Consider the following 17,928-nt stretch of genomic DNA (forward strand, 5'->3'; position numbering starts at 1 on the left):
TCTCAGACTGCTGTGCTAGCAATGAGTGAGGCTCCATGGGCATAGGACCCTCCAAGCCAGTAGTGGGATATAATCTCCTGGTGTGCCATTTGTTAAGCCCGTTGGAAGAGTGAATAGGAACAGCTCCAGTCTACAGCTACCAGCGTGAGCGATGCAGAAGACGGGTGATTTCTGCATTTCCAACTGAGGTACCGGGTTCATCTCACTGGGGAGTGCCGGACAGTGGGTGCAGGACAGTGGGTGAAGTGCACCGTGCGTGAGCCGAAGCAGGGCAAGGCGTCGCCTCACCCAGGAAATGCAAGGGGTCAGGGAATTCCCTTTCCTAGTCAAAGAAAGGGGTGACAGACGACACCTGGAAAATAGAGCCATCTGATATTTACTCCCCAGTGTGACTTGGTTTCTTCTACATGCTGTCAGGTACAAAATAAATCAAAAGACACATTTTAGAAAATTGTTTCTTAGTGGGAAATGTCAATCAATATGGAGTGAAAACCTTAAAATTTAGTTAAAAACTTTACCAATTGCATGCTCGGGATACATGACTGAGAAAAAGGCTAGGAACATGTATAGTATACAAAAGAATTTCAGAATATGCAAAGATTTTAGGACTTATCCTTTGTGACTGCCAAGAAGTTAAAGAAATAAGTGGTGCTGGTGCTAAGGAATTAAACTGAAGACCTGTCTTGAGAAATGAAAGTCTGAACTGTTGTAGAGAAATCCTATAGAGAGGGAGATCGACGATGCAGCACTGATGGAGGGAGGTCTGAGGTGAGGCAGAGTGCATAGGTGTAGGGATTAGCTTTAACAAGGTAAGGAAGGAACTGTAGCTGGGAGAGGCAGAACAATTTTGATTGGACAATAATAGTGGATGATTGAGTTTATAAGCAATAAAATCATTATTTTTCATTGAAGTCATATGCTGTGGCAGATAAGGGAAGAACACAGCCACCCAGAGGTACTGAGGGTTTGTAGAAATGATAACTATCAAGGAGTGACAAAACGATTGAAGTGCAGTAGATAAAACATGTTGGCAGATCAGCAGTTAAAGATTTAACCAAAGTCCAAGAACCTACATTTCTCACTTACATTAAACTTGTTTCCTACGGTGGTGTTGATAGCATTGACTGATTTTCTTAGAAAAACAAAGCAAAACAAAATCTGTGTCTATAACCAAACGTCTTATTCATTCATCAGCTTTCCAAATCAAATAATTCTAAATTCCAAGTGAGTAGCATTTTCCTGGTGCTTAAGTCAGTGCTATACTTACTCTCTGGTCTTCAGGACTCAGCTCAGACATCAGCATTTCTGTATTGTATGTGCTCCATTCCCAACTCCGGTTGATGAAATACTCCAACATGGAAACAGTTCTTAAAAGCCGATTCATGAGCTTTGTCATCCTGAGATAACCATCAGATAGGAGTAAATATCAGCGCACCACTTCCCTGTCACTCTACAGGGATGTATGAGAAATTATTTTTAAGAAAATACAAAAATTATCCCTGTCTACCATTCCTCATTAAAATTCTTCTTCTTTTTTCTCCTTCCACATTAACTCTCTATTCATTCAACAGAAAAAGAAAAGGGCTGGATCTAAAGGAGCTTGTTCTGTTAGGCATTTAATACCAGACTCCTTTTCTAACACCTATTTCTCAAGAATAGCAAACCTATTTTAAAAGTGAGCCAAGTATTCAGCTTGAATTACATACTGTTCATTTTTTGAATTCTGATGTAGACAATTAGAAAACTTTCTCATCTTTCTTTTTGAGACAGGGTCTTACTCTGTCACCCAGGCTGGAGCGCAGTGGGGCCCAGCTAATTTTTTGTATATTTTGTAGATAGGGTTTTGCCGTGTTGCCCAGGCTGGTCTTGAACTCCTGGGCTCAAGGGAGCCAGCTGCCTTCGCCTCCCAAAGTGTTGGGATTGCAGGCATGAGCCACTGCACCTGGCCTTATTTCTCATTTTTATTGTACTTTCTTGTATTTTAAAAAGTTGATAGGATCTGAGGTCTTAGTATCTAACTTTTGGGCAGAAGTGTTGACTGTATTAGTGTTTGGTGAATCAAAAGCAGTTGTCAATCATAGTGGAGATTAAAAAAAAAAAACTTCTTGTTGATAACCTATTCTGTGTTAGGCACAGTCCTGATACTTTCACAAAGTATTCTCTCTGCTAATTTTGATATCATCTTTGTTAGGTAAGTCTGCAGTTTTACAAATGAGTAACATAAGCTTAAGATAAAAAGTGTCAAAGTCAAATTCCAACGCAGTTTTAACTGACCTCAAAAAACCTGCACTGTGTAATCTCACTACCCTGTGTCCCATTACACAAGATGAACCACACTGTCCATTCTTGTGGTCAGGACTTGGACCAGATCTTCTTTGTGCACCTCCCAACTTTATAACAATTTACAAAAAACTTTCATATACAATCTTACTTGATCCTAACAATATGGCTGTAAGATAGTCAGGATGTATATTATGTATCTCCATATTGCAGAGAGATTATGCTCAAGGTCCCATAGCTAATCCCCAACCTAGGTCTTTTAGCTACAAATCACTTTTGGCCTGTAAAGCACTTGATTTGTAGTTAACCAGTCTTGGCAGTAGTGATTACTATAGTTGGCTCAGTAATTATGATGCTATTGTGGGGATTTGGTCTTACTTCTGGTCAAAGTTAATGCCCATGTACTTAATGACTCATGAGGTATTTCTCTTACTGTATCATAGGAAATTTCTTAGGCATGAGGTAGACATCATTGTGCCTGATATAAGCACCATAATAGGGTTCCACTTTACTATTATCTAAATCTTTAGTCATTCTCCAACTCTGATGCAATTGATATGATTTCAATACATTTATTTTAATTGTTAAAAATAACGGTTGGACATGATATCATTGGATGTACAGAACTATATCAACCTAATGATATGTTTTAGAAAAAATACTTGTATTACTCCCAGATAGAGAAGGTCTTTATTGTTTGTCTGAGACAGGGTCTCGCTTTATTGCCCAGGCTGGAGTGCAGTGGCTCAATCATGACTCACTGCAGCCTTGACCTCCTGGGTTCAAGCAATCTTCTGCCTCAGACTCCTGAGTAGCTGGGACTACAGGCACATGCCACCATGCCTGGACAACGTTTTTAAGTTTTATTTTTGTAGTGATGGGGTCTCACTATGTTGCCTAGTCTGGTCTTGAAGTCCTGGGCTTAAGTGATACTCCTTCCTCAGCCTCCAAAATTGCTGGGGTTACAGGTGTGAGCCACCACACCCAGCCAAGAAGGTCTTCTTAATACCCAAAATGCAAAAGCTGAAGGAAAACAATGATTCAATTTACCACATAAAAATTTTAAACATCTTTAGTATTAATAGGGATTATTATATTCTAAGCACTCATATTAAACTATATAAAATAGGTTACGATTACTGTGCCCATTTTACAGAAGAGGAAGTTAGGATTTAGGGAGATGAAGTAATTTAGGGCTCTAATGGCTAAATTGGTGAAGCCAGGATTTAAATCCTATAAACCTGACTCCAAACTCCATGTTCCTAAGCCCTGCATTATATGTATCTTCACTGATATTACAAAAAGCTTTATAGTCAAAGCTAAAAAGAAACAGACCTGGAGAAAATATATGAAATATGTATTCACACACACATGTTCCCATACATTAATAAGGACAACCCAGTAGGAAAATAGGGAGCAGAAGCAGGCAACACACAGAGGGGAAAACTTAAATGTCCAATAAATGAATGAAAGTCCAGCCCCTCCAGCAATCATGAATGCAAATCAAAAAAACAAAAAGATGTCATTCCTTATGAGTTTGACAATTCAGAAGTTGATTTTTACAAAGTATTCTTACCCTCATTAAGAGGGTAAGACATACTGTTTTGTACCCCTTGGCCGGGCGCGGTGGCTCATGCCTGTAATCCCAGCACTTTGGGAGGCCGAGGCGGGTGAATTGCTTGAGGTCAGGAGTTCAAGACCAGCCTGGTCAAGATGGTGAAACCCCATCTCTGCTAAAAATACAAAAATTAGCCAGGCACAGTGGCGGGCGCCTGTAATCCCAGCTACTCGAGAGGCTGAGGCAGGAGAATCGCTTGAACCCAGGAGGCAGAGGTTGCAGTGAGCTGAGATCTCGCCACTGCACTCTAGCCTAGGTGACAAAGCAAGACTCCATCTCAAAACAAAAAAGAAAAAAAGAAAAAAAAAGACTTTTGTACCCTTCATACACTGTTGTGGTAGTGCCAATTGACAGTCTCTTCCTTAGGGAGGGTCACCTGGCACTAGTCACAAACTCCACATACTCTTCAATCCAGCAGTCTCCCTCCTCAGCATCCTCTCCTGACACAGGCACATTCTACAAAAAGGCATGCACACTGATATTCATTGCCCTATTGTTTGCAGTAGAAAAAAAAGACAACACTGGGCAGAATGACTTAGATTTTCATGGAAAATTAGTGGAAAAAGTTGTAAAACATGTACAATTGATTTATATACACACATACCCCCCTACTGCAAAGCAAACTATGTACGTCCATATATGGATGTAAAAGCATAGAAGAGTATACACAAGCACACCTGGAGCAGGAAAGGGTCTAGAAGGATTTCAGCTTTTTCTGCCATAAAGATTATTGCTAAAATACATACCACACAACAAACCAACCCATTTCCCACAAATATTACTGTTTGACTTCTCACAAGATACATATAGATTTTTATTGTGTCTCTTCCTTCTGTGTTTCTCTTTTTTCCTAACTGAACTTTGTGCTTTATGCAGGCCCTCTTCCAATCCTGATATATTTTAAAACCTTTAGCATTTCTGCCTACAATATTTGGGTTTTCTTCTTTTCCTGTCTTTATTTAATAAGCCCCATACAAATATTTTCCCCATAATCACAATGTTTCCTTTTCACCTTGCTCAAGAACTGAGTTATGAGCTCCAAATGAGGTCTCTAAAAATTTAGATAAACTCTACATTGGCTAAGTTTTAGTCATTTGCACTGCTAATAAAGATGACAAACATGCTGAAGAAGACTTCTTCCCTTATAAAGGGGCTAGCAAAGAAGGCAATACTGTTCATACTTCTGATTCTTGATCACGAGAATTGCCTTAGGCAATTATAACAATGACTCCTCTGACACATAATATTATTCAAGCGAGACAGATAAAGGCGTATGTCCTGTGTCACACAGCTAGGTGGTGACAGCTGCCTTAGCATCAGCACACTGTGTTCCCTCTAATTTCTTCACTCATCTCTAGGTGGCAGTAAATCTGGTTCCGAATACTGACTTTGAGACTCGGCTTTCTCCACATCCTTCCTGTCACTTCCTTTGAGACTAATTCAGATTCTTTCCTTAGCTTCTATTTCCCCATTTGTAAAATTGGGATGATGAGGATATTTTCCTTGGGTAGCTGTGACAATGAAAATGGGATCATCATGCATCAGCCTTAGCCCCACGAGTGCCACAGTAAACTCTCAGTAAGTGAGGTTGTCATCATTATTGTATATTTAAGATTATCTACCTATTCAGAAAACCCTAGTGACAGAGTCTCAGTTGCTTTTCTTTTCGCATGAATGATTACTTGCTGAATTCATCAACCTCTTTAACATTTACCTTCCTTTATTGTGCTGGAACATTTTTAATGTCTTTTGTGGCTTCTCACTATGACTGCTTTGTTCAAAACTTATACAGGTCGAGTATCCTTTATGTGAAATGCTTGGGCCAGAAGTGTTTTGGGTTTTGATTGTTTTCAGATTTTGGAATATTTGCATATATGTAATGAGCTATCTTGGGGATGGGACCCATGTCTAAACACAAAATTCATTTCTGTTTCATACACACTTAGCCATATACACAGAGCCTGAAGGTAATCTTATATAATATTTTAAATAATTTTATGCATGAAACAGTTTTGAATGTCTTTTGACTGCGACCCATCACATGAGGTAAGGTATGTGGAATTTTCCACTTGTGGCATCATGTCAGCACTCAAAACATTTTGGATTTTGGAGAATTTCAGATTTTGGATTTTCAGATTAGGTGTGTTCAATCTGTATATATGGGTAAGATTCAGTTGTCTCCTTTAATCCTCGGCTGAAGGAAGCACTAAAGATTTTGGGGCCTTAATCTCCCATGCAGTGACACTCTCAAAGCCATTGACTCAGCTTCTCACCTGGGCTTCCTTCCAGTGAGCCGCAGATAGCAGTCATAGATAATGGCAGGGGCCCGGTGGCTGACCGCATTCCAGTACTGTGATGTGAAGCTGTTGCTGGTAAAATTAGCATTTGGCCTCCTGAAAGGTCTCTCAAATGGGATTTTTTCAAAGGTTGCCAAGACTTGGACTCCTGGGGAAAAAAGAAAGTAAGTGCTAGAGGAGAAAAGGAGAGGAAAGCATTTGTAATGGGTCAAAACAATAAAGACGAAGGATTTGCTGTGTAGAGTCAAGAATCAATTTCTGAGAACAATATAAAGATTTTTGTGCTGGGCAAATGGTTATCTGCAAACTGAAACAGTGTGAATGGGTTAATAATTGGATTCTTTAGTTGAAACATTTACTGTAAAACAAATTATTGGGGAAACACTTGTCAATACAAGGAGGTACTGTTCAGAAAAACATGAATCTGCCTTTAATTCTAAGGTCATCCAGTCTATTCTGAAAGCCCCGAGACAGAGGCGAGAGACCTTATTTCCCTGGCTGGACCATTACTTTCAGAACCATTTAGAAAGTTTCTTAACATTTTATTTGAATCTTTATTAAAGGTTTAAGTAAAAGATTCTAAAGATTCTCAAGGCAAGATTTCTTTGTGTTAGTTTACTTCAAATACTTCTCTGGGAATGTGTTAGACTCAATTGTCCACTCTGGTATCCAGAGTTTTATTCATAATAGTATTTTTCTTTTTATATTATTACTTAGATTAAGCTTAAGAACTTTTTATGTACATTTGTGAATTCAGTAGTTGTTTCCAAAAGATATTCATTTGAATTCAATTTTATTTAATGTATGTAGGTTTTTTTCAAAGCATATGCCTAAGCTCATTATTCAATTATGATGATATCACTTATTATGGTAATATGATTATTGCCCTCCTTAAAAAAATACCAGCTAAAATCTATCTGAAAATATAAATCCTATACAAAGAAGAGTCTCAAGAATCACCTGGTTCATAGGCATTTATTGAAACATTTGTGGCATTATTAAAACATTTGGTTCTGATAGCGTAAGAGATTCTGATCTCAACACTGACATTCTGATGTATATATCCATATACCTGTTCAACATTTCCATCTGGATGTGTAATAGACATTCACATTTAACAGCTCTAAAATTGGCCTCCTGATACTCCCACTACCAACCACCCCCTTCCCAATGCATACACAAACTTGCTTCTTCACTAATCTTCTACCTCTAACCAAATGGTAATTCAGTTTTTTTAGTAGTTCAGCCAAAAACTTTGGGGTCATCCTTGATTCTTCTCTTTAACAACCCACACACAATTCAACAAAATCTATCAGCCTTCTGTTTGAAAAATACCCAGAATCATAATTTCCACCTTCTGTGTCTCTGATCCAAACCACTACTGTAGCCTGGAGTGTTGCAGTACTGTCCTAAATGGTCTCTGCCACTACCCTTGTACTCCTACAGTCTGACCTCCATGTGGCAGCCGGAGTGATTCTTGTAAAATGTAACTCAGAATATATTACAGATACTTCTCCATTCAGAGCCCTTCAGTGGAATCTCATCTCATTTGGAGGCAAAGCCATGGTCTGGAAGGCTTTGCACACTCTGCATCCTCACTCTCTCTGCCCACCACTCTGACTTTATCTCCTACCATTCTCCCCCTCAGTGCTTCTGCTGCAGCCATACTGGCCTCCTTGCTGTCCTTGAATATGATTAAAGAGCTGTAGCACTTATTGTTTCTTCAACTTGGAATATCTCCTCCACATGTCCCTCTGATTTGCCCCCTCACTTCTTTCAGGTCTCTGCTAAGATGACACCTTATCAGGGAGACTTTCCTTGGCCATCACATATAAAATAGCAGCCTTCCCACATCACTATTTACTTCTTTAGTCTGTTTTATTTTTTTGCAGTCTCTCAACCATATCTGATGTATATTTCTCCTAAGATTTAAGTACCATAACAAAATTTTGTCTGTTTTGTTTCAACCTATATAGTACCTTGAAAGTGGCTGGCAGGTAATCAGTGCCCAATAAATATTTTTTGACTAAATGAGTGAATAAATAGCTCAGCAACATACAATTACTTTCCATTTCCTAAATCCATACCAATCCTTCTTTTAGTCATTACAAATACATTTATTTAGCATTTAACACTTGCTAGGCATCGTGGTAGGTGCTGAGGTAAAAAAAAAAAAAATATATATATATATATATATATATATATATGATATATTCCCTGTCTTTAAGGAATTGGCAATTTGGTGGGAGATGTGGACAGTTTATGATTGCAATATTTTGCCTGAGTATTCTGCTAGAGATCAGTACAGAGTATTCTGCTCTGGAGGAAGACAAAAGAAGCCTCTAGCTCTGTCTGGGTGCCAGGAAGGGGAGGGGTGAGGCTGGGTTAGGAAAGGCTTTCTGAGAAAGCTGTCCAAATGGTAATAGCAAGCGTTTACTGAAATGTTCACCGTTCTAATCACTGTGCTAAGCACTTTATCTCATTAAATCCTCCCAAGAGCTCCCTGGAATAGAATAATTATTATTCTCATTGACAGATCAAAAAAAAAAAGATCTACAGGGAGAAACTGAGTGACTTTTTCAAGTTGATACAACTAGTAACTAGTGGAGTCTACTAAATGGTAGGACCCATACCAGCATATAACATCTGTGTGGGCATGGATTTCTGTTTAGTGATGTATCCATAGCCCAAGAATAATGCCTATTTAATGAATACAGGAGTGAATGAATGAGCTAAGATTTGAATCCAAGTCTATTAGATCTTAAAGCCCAAGACTTTTAACCATTAAGCTACTGTCTTTCTGATCAGAAGGACAAGTAGAAATTCATGCACATGTAGAAAGTTTAATTTGGCAATTGAAAACTGCACTTCTACATCCTCATAGGTCAAAGAAGAATTTAAATGAAAAATGCTTAATGCTTAGAGAGTAATAACATAAACATCATACAACTAAATGTGTGGGATACAGCCAAAGTGGCATTTGAGCGAAATATAAAGCCATAAATGCATGTATTAGAAAAGCCGAATATTCGTGAGCTATATTTCTAAGTTAAAGAGAAGAAAGAAATAATCAAAGAAAACAGGAGGAAGGAGAAAATAGAGATAAGGCAATATATCAATGCAGTAGAAAATGAAGCAACATAGTAAAGAATCAATAAAGCCAGAAGTTGGTTTTTTGAAAAAAATAATAAACCCTTTGGAGAAGACACACAACTATTATGAATTAAAAGAGAAACATAATTATAAATACAGTTTAGGACAAAAAAATTGATGTAATGTGAAAAATTTTATGTGAATACATTTTAAAACAAATTATTAGAAAAAGAGACAAATATAATTTACTAAAACTGATTCCAGTAGAAACTGAAAGCCTGCAAAATTCTTTAACTATTGAAGCAATACAGAATCCTCTCACAACAAAATTACAAATCCAGATAATTTATAGGTAATTTTACCAAGTTTCCAAGGAATAGATTGCTCCAATATTACACAAACACTTTCAGAGAATAGAAAACAACAAGGGAAATATTAGCAAACTGAATTAAACAGAATATAAAAAAGATAATATGCTATGACCAACTTGGGTTTATCCTAAAAATGGCAGGATAGTTTAAAATTTGAAGAGTCTCAAGAATCACCGGTTCATAGGCATTTATTAAAACATATGTGGCATTATTAAAACATTTGGTTCTGTGCATAACCAAAAGTTATGCACAGGTTGATAGCATAAGAGATTCTGATATCCCATGTTCACCGACCCAGCTGTCTGTCACTCCTTGTAATGTCACCTGAGGCTATGTATGTTCAACCTCCTATGGCATGGCTACTGCTCCTAGTAGGAAGCATTTTGATCCCTCTTAACCCTGGTAGGAAACACAAACTAATTTAATTTGAATGCAACATCAGATTAATTAGTAATAGCTTCCAGAAATGCTATATTAGATGGGAATCTAGAACAGAGCCTTGGCACAGGGAGAAACAATGTTGTATCAGCCAACAATGTTTGCTATAGGTGTAAGAGGAGGAGAGAAAAATACCTGCATGCCAGGTATTTTCCATTCTTGGAAAAGCATTTTTGAATTCAAAGCCTATTATAAAATGAGCCACAGTGTCTAGCTGCCCTGCAATAGAACTCTCAGTGCGGCACCATGGCTTACCACTGGAATGTGTAGAGGTAGTGTTACCTATGTAACAGGGAAAGAAAGTGTGCATTAGTAGGTAGTAAGAAATCCTACAGAATAGCCAAACTCCCTACTTTAACTTTCTACCATCATTAGATGTTTAAGTTGTACTCAACTCTATTTCCATGGTTTTATACATTGAACAGATCCAATCCTTTACATTCAGACAGATCAATCATTTGTATAGTACAGGGTTTCTCTGTTTCACCAAGCATCGAGAATCATCTAGATGCTTATTAAAAATATAGTTTCCTCAGCACCACCCAAGACCTTGGTCCCAGGGTTCAAGGAATCTGGGTGTTGTTTTTATTTCTCCCATAGTGCTTCCTATTCACTTTTACAAATCGCTAGTGGAGTGGTTATTGAACACCTGAGAGGCAAGCTGCATAAATTAATGATCAGTATGATGGACTCAATAACAAAGGATTAATATCACCTAACTTTTCTAGCTCATTGGTCATTGATGATGTCGCATTCTCAGTGACATATCAAGAAGGGAAGGGGTGTGTGTAGGAGCCACTGCTCCAACAGGGAGGAGTATTTCAGTATTTTATCACTGACATTCTTTATAACTGCCAACTTTTGCTTTGTTTCATCATTTTAAAAATCGCTATAGCCAATGGACCCCTTACTGCTTACAATCATGTACATGTTGCCACTGACTCCTTTCTTTGGTAACCACAGTACATTCTAGTTAACTCTCACACATTTACAATTTCTCATTATTTTGTCTCTTTACTTACTTTTTGTCTTTCTCCCCATATAAGCTCTAAGCTCCATGACACACTTTGTCAACTTTTTCTCTGTGCCAGACACTAGTAATTATAGAGTTACATAGCTAAAGTACTTACCCATTTTGTGCCAATTGCAGGGATTCATGTTACCAGATGTAATGTGGTAGACTAATGTTGACTTAGGTCTGGAAAATGAAATAAAAATTAGATAAGTACAACAAAATGGAAAACTAATGAGAGAAAAATAAGGAAAAATAATATTTAGACAGAGTGGTTTCAGTAATTCATCTGATTAAGGCAACCTATGAAAGGCTTCCATCGTTCATTCTTTCTCTGGGTTAATACGCAAAATGGAAGAAGACTAGGAAAAGCGTGTGTGTGTGTGTGTGTGTGTGTGAAAGAGATGTTAAATAGGAGTGACATATTATGGAGTACATATATGTGAGTTCACATAAGAAAAATTTAATTTACTAACAGACCCAAATATATGAACAACCTATTTTTTTTCCTTTGTACCAGGAAGCTTCCCCACACATCGTGACTGAACTTTTGGCATTTACCAGAGTTCAATTAAAAAAAAATTCTGTCATTTCATCAGCTTCTATCTCCTTTGCCCTAAAAGAGAAAGCTGAATTTTAGACTACTGAATAGAAAGAAAAGCCTTTTGGTTATCAAGAATTTTATGGTTAAGTGATTTAAAGGTTTTATTACTTTATGAGTAGCCAAGTACTAAACTGTATTTATAAAACAACTCAATGCATATATGATGGCATATTAGGAACTCTATAAAATATTGAAATACACACTTTCACACATTTGGGGTCTTGTACAATGAAATGCCTATATTTGGAAAATGGGCCTAATATATTCACTCTGCCCCTCATGAAGTCTTTGAAAGCCCACTTGAGCATCCACACCTGTGAACTGCAGTATACCATCCTACAGCTAGCATGAGATTGACGACTGTATCAACTGGAATTACGTCTGCCACAGCCATTGGAGTAGCTTTTATGGCCCGAAGAAACCCTTTCCCAGTCTGCATAGGAAAAAGAACATAAAATATTAAACCAGGTCTTAAATAATAGCTGGGGCTAAAGTATGTATCATCAAACTGGTTATACTAGTGCAATAAGTGAAAACAGCTAACATTGATCCACTGCTTACCAGGTTCTTATGCTAAGTCTGACTTCCTCAGCCTATCCTACCTTCCCAGCCAAGTGCATGCATCTCCAGCATTTTCATGAACTACTAGTGTTCCTCACGTTCCTTTAGGGAATAAAATTCCTCAAATTTGTGAGAGGTTAATAAACTCAATTAACGAACACCAAGAATAAACTTTTACATCTTAAATATTAATTCATAAGACATGTTAAGAATTAAGGTTATACAAATTTCCCATTAATTTTCCCATTAACATTTGTTTACCATTTCCTTGATGATTTTGTTTTCTGCTAGGGTTTATTAACTTACAAGCAATAGTAGGCACTAAAAGTTTAAGAAATACTTATTTGAAAAACATTAATTGGTGAAATTCCACCATTAATAAAAGAAAACTTTTTTTTTGGCTTGGAAAAATTGCCTTATTATTTACTTTTTATTCAGTATCTTAGTTCACCTCACAGATCACTGATGTTATATAGATGCAAGAATTAGGAATTATTCATGTTAATAATTGGTTGAGTTTATGAAATTGATTCTTTGTGCTTTGCATGTTTCCAACATTGATTTGCAACGATTAGCACTTTCTTATGTTACTCAGTTCTGTTTTCTTATAACTAGCTCCCCTTCTTTTGGACATAAGAAACCAATTTAGAACATTTTAGAAAATGTAAATAAATATGTAGCTTTGCATATAATGAAAGCCGTTTTGGGATCATGTTAAAATAATGATGTTCTAAGTCACTAAATGTTCACCCCAACTGAACTTTTGTAGAAGAAAGAGTTGAAGGCAGGTGGGAAACCGAAAGAAAGGGGCTGCTAGAAAAATCAGAAATCGGAAGGAAGATCTTTGTCACTGTTATAATTCACTGTCTCATATTTGTATTGCAATTCATGTTGAACCTAGTTCTGGGAGGAACAGAGTCAGAGTCTGAATCGCAGTCTAAATCCCTAATAAAATTTAAACTCATTTAGATCACTGATTTCCTATTCATTGTACAGAAGAATGAAGTGGGGTTTAGACCCTAAATGCTTCAGTGTGAGCTGTGAAGCCCCACAGCTTGGCTGGATCAATCTGGACTTCGGGCAGATGCGCACTAAGGGCTGCTTACCTAGAGGAGCCACGTTTCTCCTGGTAAGATATTATTGAAAAGATGTTGCCTATATTCATGGATTTTTGTATTTGAAAAATTTGCTCCAATTGGTAGTTCTCTTTCTTGTATTCATTAAAAATTATTGATGTATATCTCTTTTCTACACACGCACATAAACTCTTTCATGTGTTTTATAATCAAGAATTTAATAATCTTTGAAGATATTTTTACGGCATCCTCAATTCACTGCACTAATTCATGAGATTATAAACTGCAAAAAGGAGGAAATACCCCCATCTTGTGGTAACTAAAGAAAAGTCCTTGATGCTCAAAGACTTCAAAAATAAAACTCCTAAATAGTAACTGATAGCACATTACCTCTGTTTTTCTGATAAAAAATTCTCAAAGAATAATTTCATCCTGCCTGTATATTACAATCAGAACAATTAAAATAATATGCCTCAGTTATTAGTAAAGTAACATTTATGTTTTTGGATCAATGAAGCTAAGCCAGCACTAAGAATTTTGTTACTATTCCTCTACTACATTTCAGGGAGTTATTTCTTCATCATTATACATACCGCAATAATGATTCCATTAGGTCCATTTATATTATCAACCCAACCCTAAAAGAAAGAAGATTTCTATTGGTTACACATTTCAGAAAATTGTTTTATCTTTGGAACATCTGCAGTCTAATCTTAATAAATTTCAAACAAGAGCACTGAGATCCCAGCCAATAGAACTATCTAATTCAGTATTATTAAGATCTCAAAAGATAATGGCAAAGCATTGGCCATTTTCTGTACTTTATTTGACTGTGCAAAAATTAGAATTTTGCCAGCATTGTTTTTCTTAGCAGGAATCATGAATGGTTTTGTGGTGTTTTATGACCTCTTATGGACTAAATTGGACCTTGTCCTTATATCATGATCTGCTAAGCAATTCACCAACCATACTTCTCCACCTTAGTCCTGATTTCAGCCTCCTTAGGAGAACATTGAAAACATGATTTGTGTTAATGGCCCATTTCTTAACATTTTTTACCAGCTATAGAGTCCATGCCAGATATATATACATATATATATATATGTGTGTGTGTGTGTGTCTGTGTGTATATTGACTTACTTAAAGATGTTACAGAGATTATGTTTAAGAGCAGCTAGAGGGAAATGTGTTTTTAAGTTTGTTTCTTAAGACCTAAGCCATTCAGCTGACCTTATTATGTCTCTTTACGTTACAGTATAAAAATCAAATGTGTGAGTGTAACGGGAGAGGAGAGAGAAGAGAGGAGAAGATGAAGGGATTAATATTTGTTGAGCCTTTTAGTAGGGACCACTCCTCATACATTGTCTCATCAAATCAACTCTCCATAGTATCTGTCCTGTTTTATGGAAGGGACAACTCAAAAATGTTGCATTACCAGTAAGTAGTGGAGCTGGAATTTATCTACCCCAAAGCTTCACAGACTTGCTTTCAAGAAGATGGTATAATTCAAAGTACTTTCAAAAGGTCATGACAGTATACTGAGGTTTAAAAAAAATTAGTATTCCTAAACTGAGATCCTTCTGTGAGCTTTGAAACTCTTGTTTACCCTGGCAGTTGTAATACTACCAATTTGGCCATCAAGGACATTCTGGTATGCTTAAACTATAGTAGGAAAGCCAAGATATGAAACCATCACCCATGTGAATTTTGAGACTAGAGTAGTTAGAAGCTAATTTAAGCTCTCCGTCCAACTCTGGGACAGTCAAGATAACTGCCAGAGGAGCCACATGCTGGGTAAATCCTGAACCCAAAGTGGAATTTTGCCCTAGTATAATGGGTTCATATTCGATTGGCTGCACTTAGCTATAAATCCTGAGGAGGAGAAGAAGAAAGACATCAGAAAGTAATTGGACTAGAAGAACCTTAGTTTGGAAGCAAAACACAGAATCCAGGTGAGTGGGCTTACTGGGAAAGGCTCCTGCCAAGTTGCTCCCACAATGGAGGGCCTTATGATGGCAATGCTCAGGTTCCTGCTCTCTTGCTGCACCACCATTTCTCCCAAGGCCTTGGTGTAGGTATAAATATTGGGCCAATCTCTGATCAGCTTGGGTGTAATCTCGTCAATAATAGCATCGTCTAACCACCTAAAAGGTAGAGTAAAGAGAATTCTAGTAACATGTGTTAGACAATAAACCAAAAGGAAAATGTGAGACACAATCAAACAAAACTTCCACCTTTTAGCCTTGGTTCTGGAATTCAGAACAGTCACATGATACCAAGTTTGAGTGTGTACCTGCTCAAAGCATGCATGAGCTTTTTGCTCTTCACTGCTAAGCCCAATCTTATGCTATGCCCTCCTATCCAAACAGATAGGTAGGTAGGTAGGTAGGTAGGCAGGCAGGTAGGTAGATAGACCGATAGAATCAATAGCAATACTACTTTATTACGAATGATAGCATAGGGCTATTAGTACTACTTTATTAGTACTACTTTAGCACTACTGCTACTTTATCAGTACTGATTACTACTTTATTGTAGTAGTACTAAATTAGAACTCTAGTAGTACTATATTAGAGATTATTATTACTTTACTTCCTCTCTAGCAAGCTCATAAGTACATTCATTGAACACATATTTGAGTCCCAGTCATTCTCCCAGTAGTGTGCTGCATGCTGTGTTCAGGGAGTTAGAGGCTGTCATCCAAGGTGCTTCAGTGGCAGCCCTACTCAGTGTTGTCCGATAAAAATCCAGTGCAGTAATCCTGAAGCCTTTAGCTTTAAATTTTAAAAATTCCACTCAATGCAAATCAAATTAAAGTGACTACTTTTGGCACTTACAATCTGTTTTAGCAAACCTATGTAATGCATTTTGAAGGTCTGTTTAGAGTCTATGCTAATAACTTGAAAATTATCTCCAGAGATTTCCAGTGAATTCTGAAGTCTGTCAAGTGGGGTGATTATAGTGCTCTGAAATAGCTTCAAAATCACGATTATTGACTACTCCGACTTACAAGATAATGTATCATGAATAACCAAGTTACCATAGCATCAGCCTAATCTTTCTTAAAAATATGTCAGAACCACTTGATAACCCCAAAGTCTATCTACACCTCTCTAAGAAAGCAACAAAAGTATTGTCAATTATATATTTAACATTCTTCTAGCTGACAGATCTATGTGGTTAAATCATTGATATAACATAGCTTTTTAAAAATTAAGCTGCCGAAATATGCTAGTGTGATTTTTCTAATCAATGTGGTATGTTTATTTCTATTTTATAGAACAGAACAGAACTATACTATTTTGATTGTAGAAAATCTTCACTGTTACCACTTTGCTGACATGACAAATTTTTGAGCAGCTAAGATGTGCGTGATGTTAAGACTTATTCAGAATCACAACTTTCAATTTTAATGCCTCATTTGATCCTGAGGTAGAACATGGGCATTGACTATAATGTTTCCACTTTTCCTGCTTTGCTTCTACTAGTGCTGAGTGTGTTCTGGATACTCAAATGTCTTTTTATTTAAATTGAATAGAGAAAGATTGAGGGGTTCTAGAATTAAAAACAACTTCAACTACATAGAAATATCTAGGATATTTTTATTATATGGTCACCTGGGGGCTGGGAAAGAATATAGGATGATGCAGACACCTCTCCATCTTAACAGTCCTACCACTATCTCATTTCATTTGGTGGGTCAACAGTGGATTGACTGACCTGAGACCATTTTCTCTCACCTGCAAAAATATATAGTTTATGAAAACCAGGTCTTGAGGGAATAAAGCTTAATTTCAATAAAGCTGTAAAAAAAAAAAAACCTAGAAAACATCAGAGCCCAATAATATGCAGGGATTGTATGTCTCATGGCTAGTACCAGTTGCTGTCATTAATGTTGGGGTACATGGAAAGGATAATACTTGGGGGGATAGGGGCCTTATAAAGCTTGGTGAGTTTGCTTGTCTTAGAAAATTTTGGTTTTGTAGATTTCTGACAGCACGCATGCAAGAAATTATAATATTCTATAGATGACTTGCCTCTGCTACTCTCAGCTACACCTGTATTCCACTGTTTTATCTTTTCATTCCAATTGTACTTGTGAAAATGGCAATAATTATACTGATTCTAAATTCTCATAAGAGTAAACAGGAATATAAATTACCTCGTTCCAATTGTACTTGTGAAAATGGCAATAATTATACTCATTCTAAATTATCATAAGGGTAAACAGGAATATTCACAACTGCATTTAAGCTCTTTGATAAAACAAAATGAGCCAATAAACGTAAGGCATTGTTATTTTTTAATAAAACAACCAGTGAGCATGCATCTTTGTAGGTAATAGTTAGTTTTAAAGTGTCATTTCTGGCCAAGTGCGGTGACTCAAACCTGTAATCTCAGCACTTTGGAAGGCTGAGGAAGGAGGATCGTTTGAGTCCAGGAGTTTGAGACCAGCCTGGGCAACATAATAACACCCTGCCTCTACAAAAAAAGTTTAAAAAAATTAATGGGGCATGGTGTTGTGCACCTGCAGTTCCAGCTACTCAGGAGGCTGAGGCAGGAGGATTGCTTGAGCTT

The 17,928-nt window shown here is 37.1% G+C and overlaps 1 protein-coding gene across 2 annotated transcripts in view; it reads right to left on the reverse strand.

Annotated features, from left to right (window-relative positions):
* The window catches only part of FAR2 (fatty acyl-CoA reductase 2), a 189,844-nt gene that overhangs the window by 10,924 nt on the left and 160,992 nt on the right, over window positions 1-17,928 (reverse strand). For both annotated transcript variants that reach the window (XM_003828833.5, XM_034936107.3), the window contains 6 exons: window positions 15,317-15,494; window positions 13,944-13,988; window positions 12,028-12,146; window positions 11,228-11,295; window positions 6,172-6,343; window positions 1,268-1,397 (listed from right to left, as the gene is read on the reverse strand). In XM_003828833.5, coding sequence (XP_003828881.1) covers window positions 1,268-1,397; window positions 6,172-6,343; window positions 11,228-11,295; window positions 12,028-12,146; window positions 13,944-13,988; window positions 15,317-15,494 — 712 coding nt within the window. The remainder of the gene's footprint in view (window positions 1-1,267; window positions 1,398-6,171; window positions 6,344-11,227; window positions 11,296-12,027; window positions 12,147-13,943; window positions 13,989-15,316; window positions 15,495-17,928) is intronic.

This window comes from Pan paniscus, chromosome 10, assembly GCF_029289425.2.
Source record: "Pan paniscus chromosome 10, NHGRI_mPanPan1-v2.0_pri, whole genome shotgun sequence".
Lineage (NCBI taxonomy): Eukaryota > Metazoa > Chordata > Mammalia > Primates > Hominidae > Pan > Pan paniscus.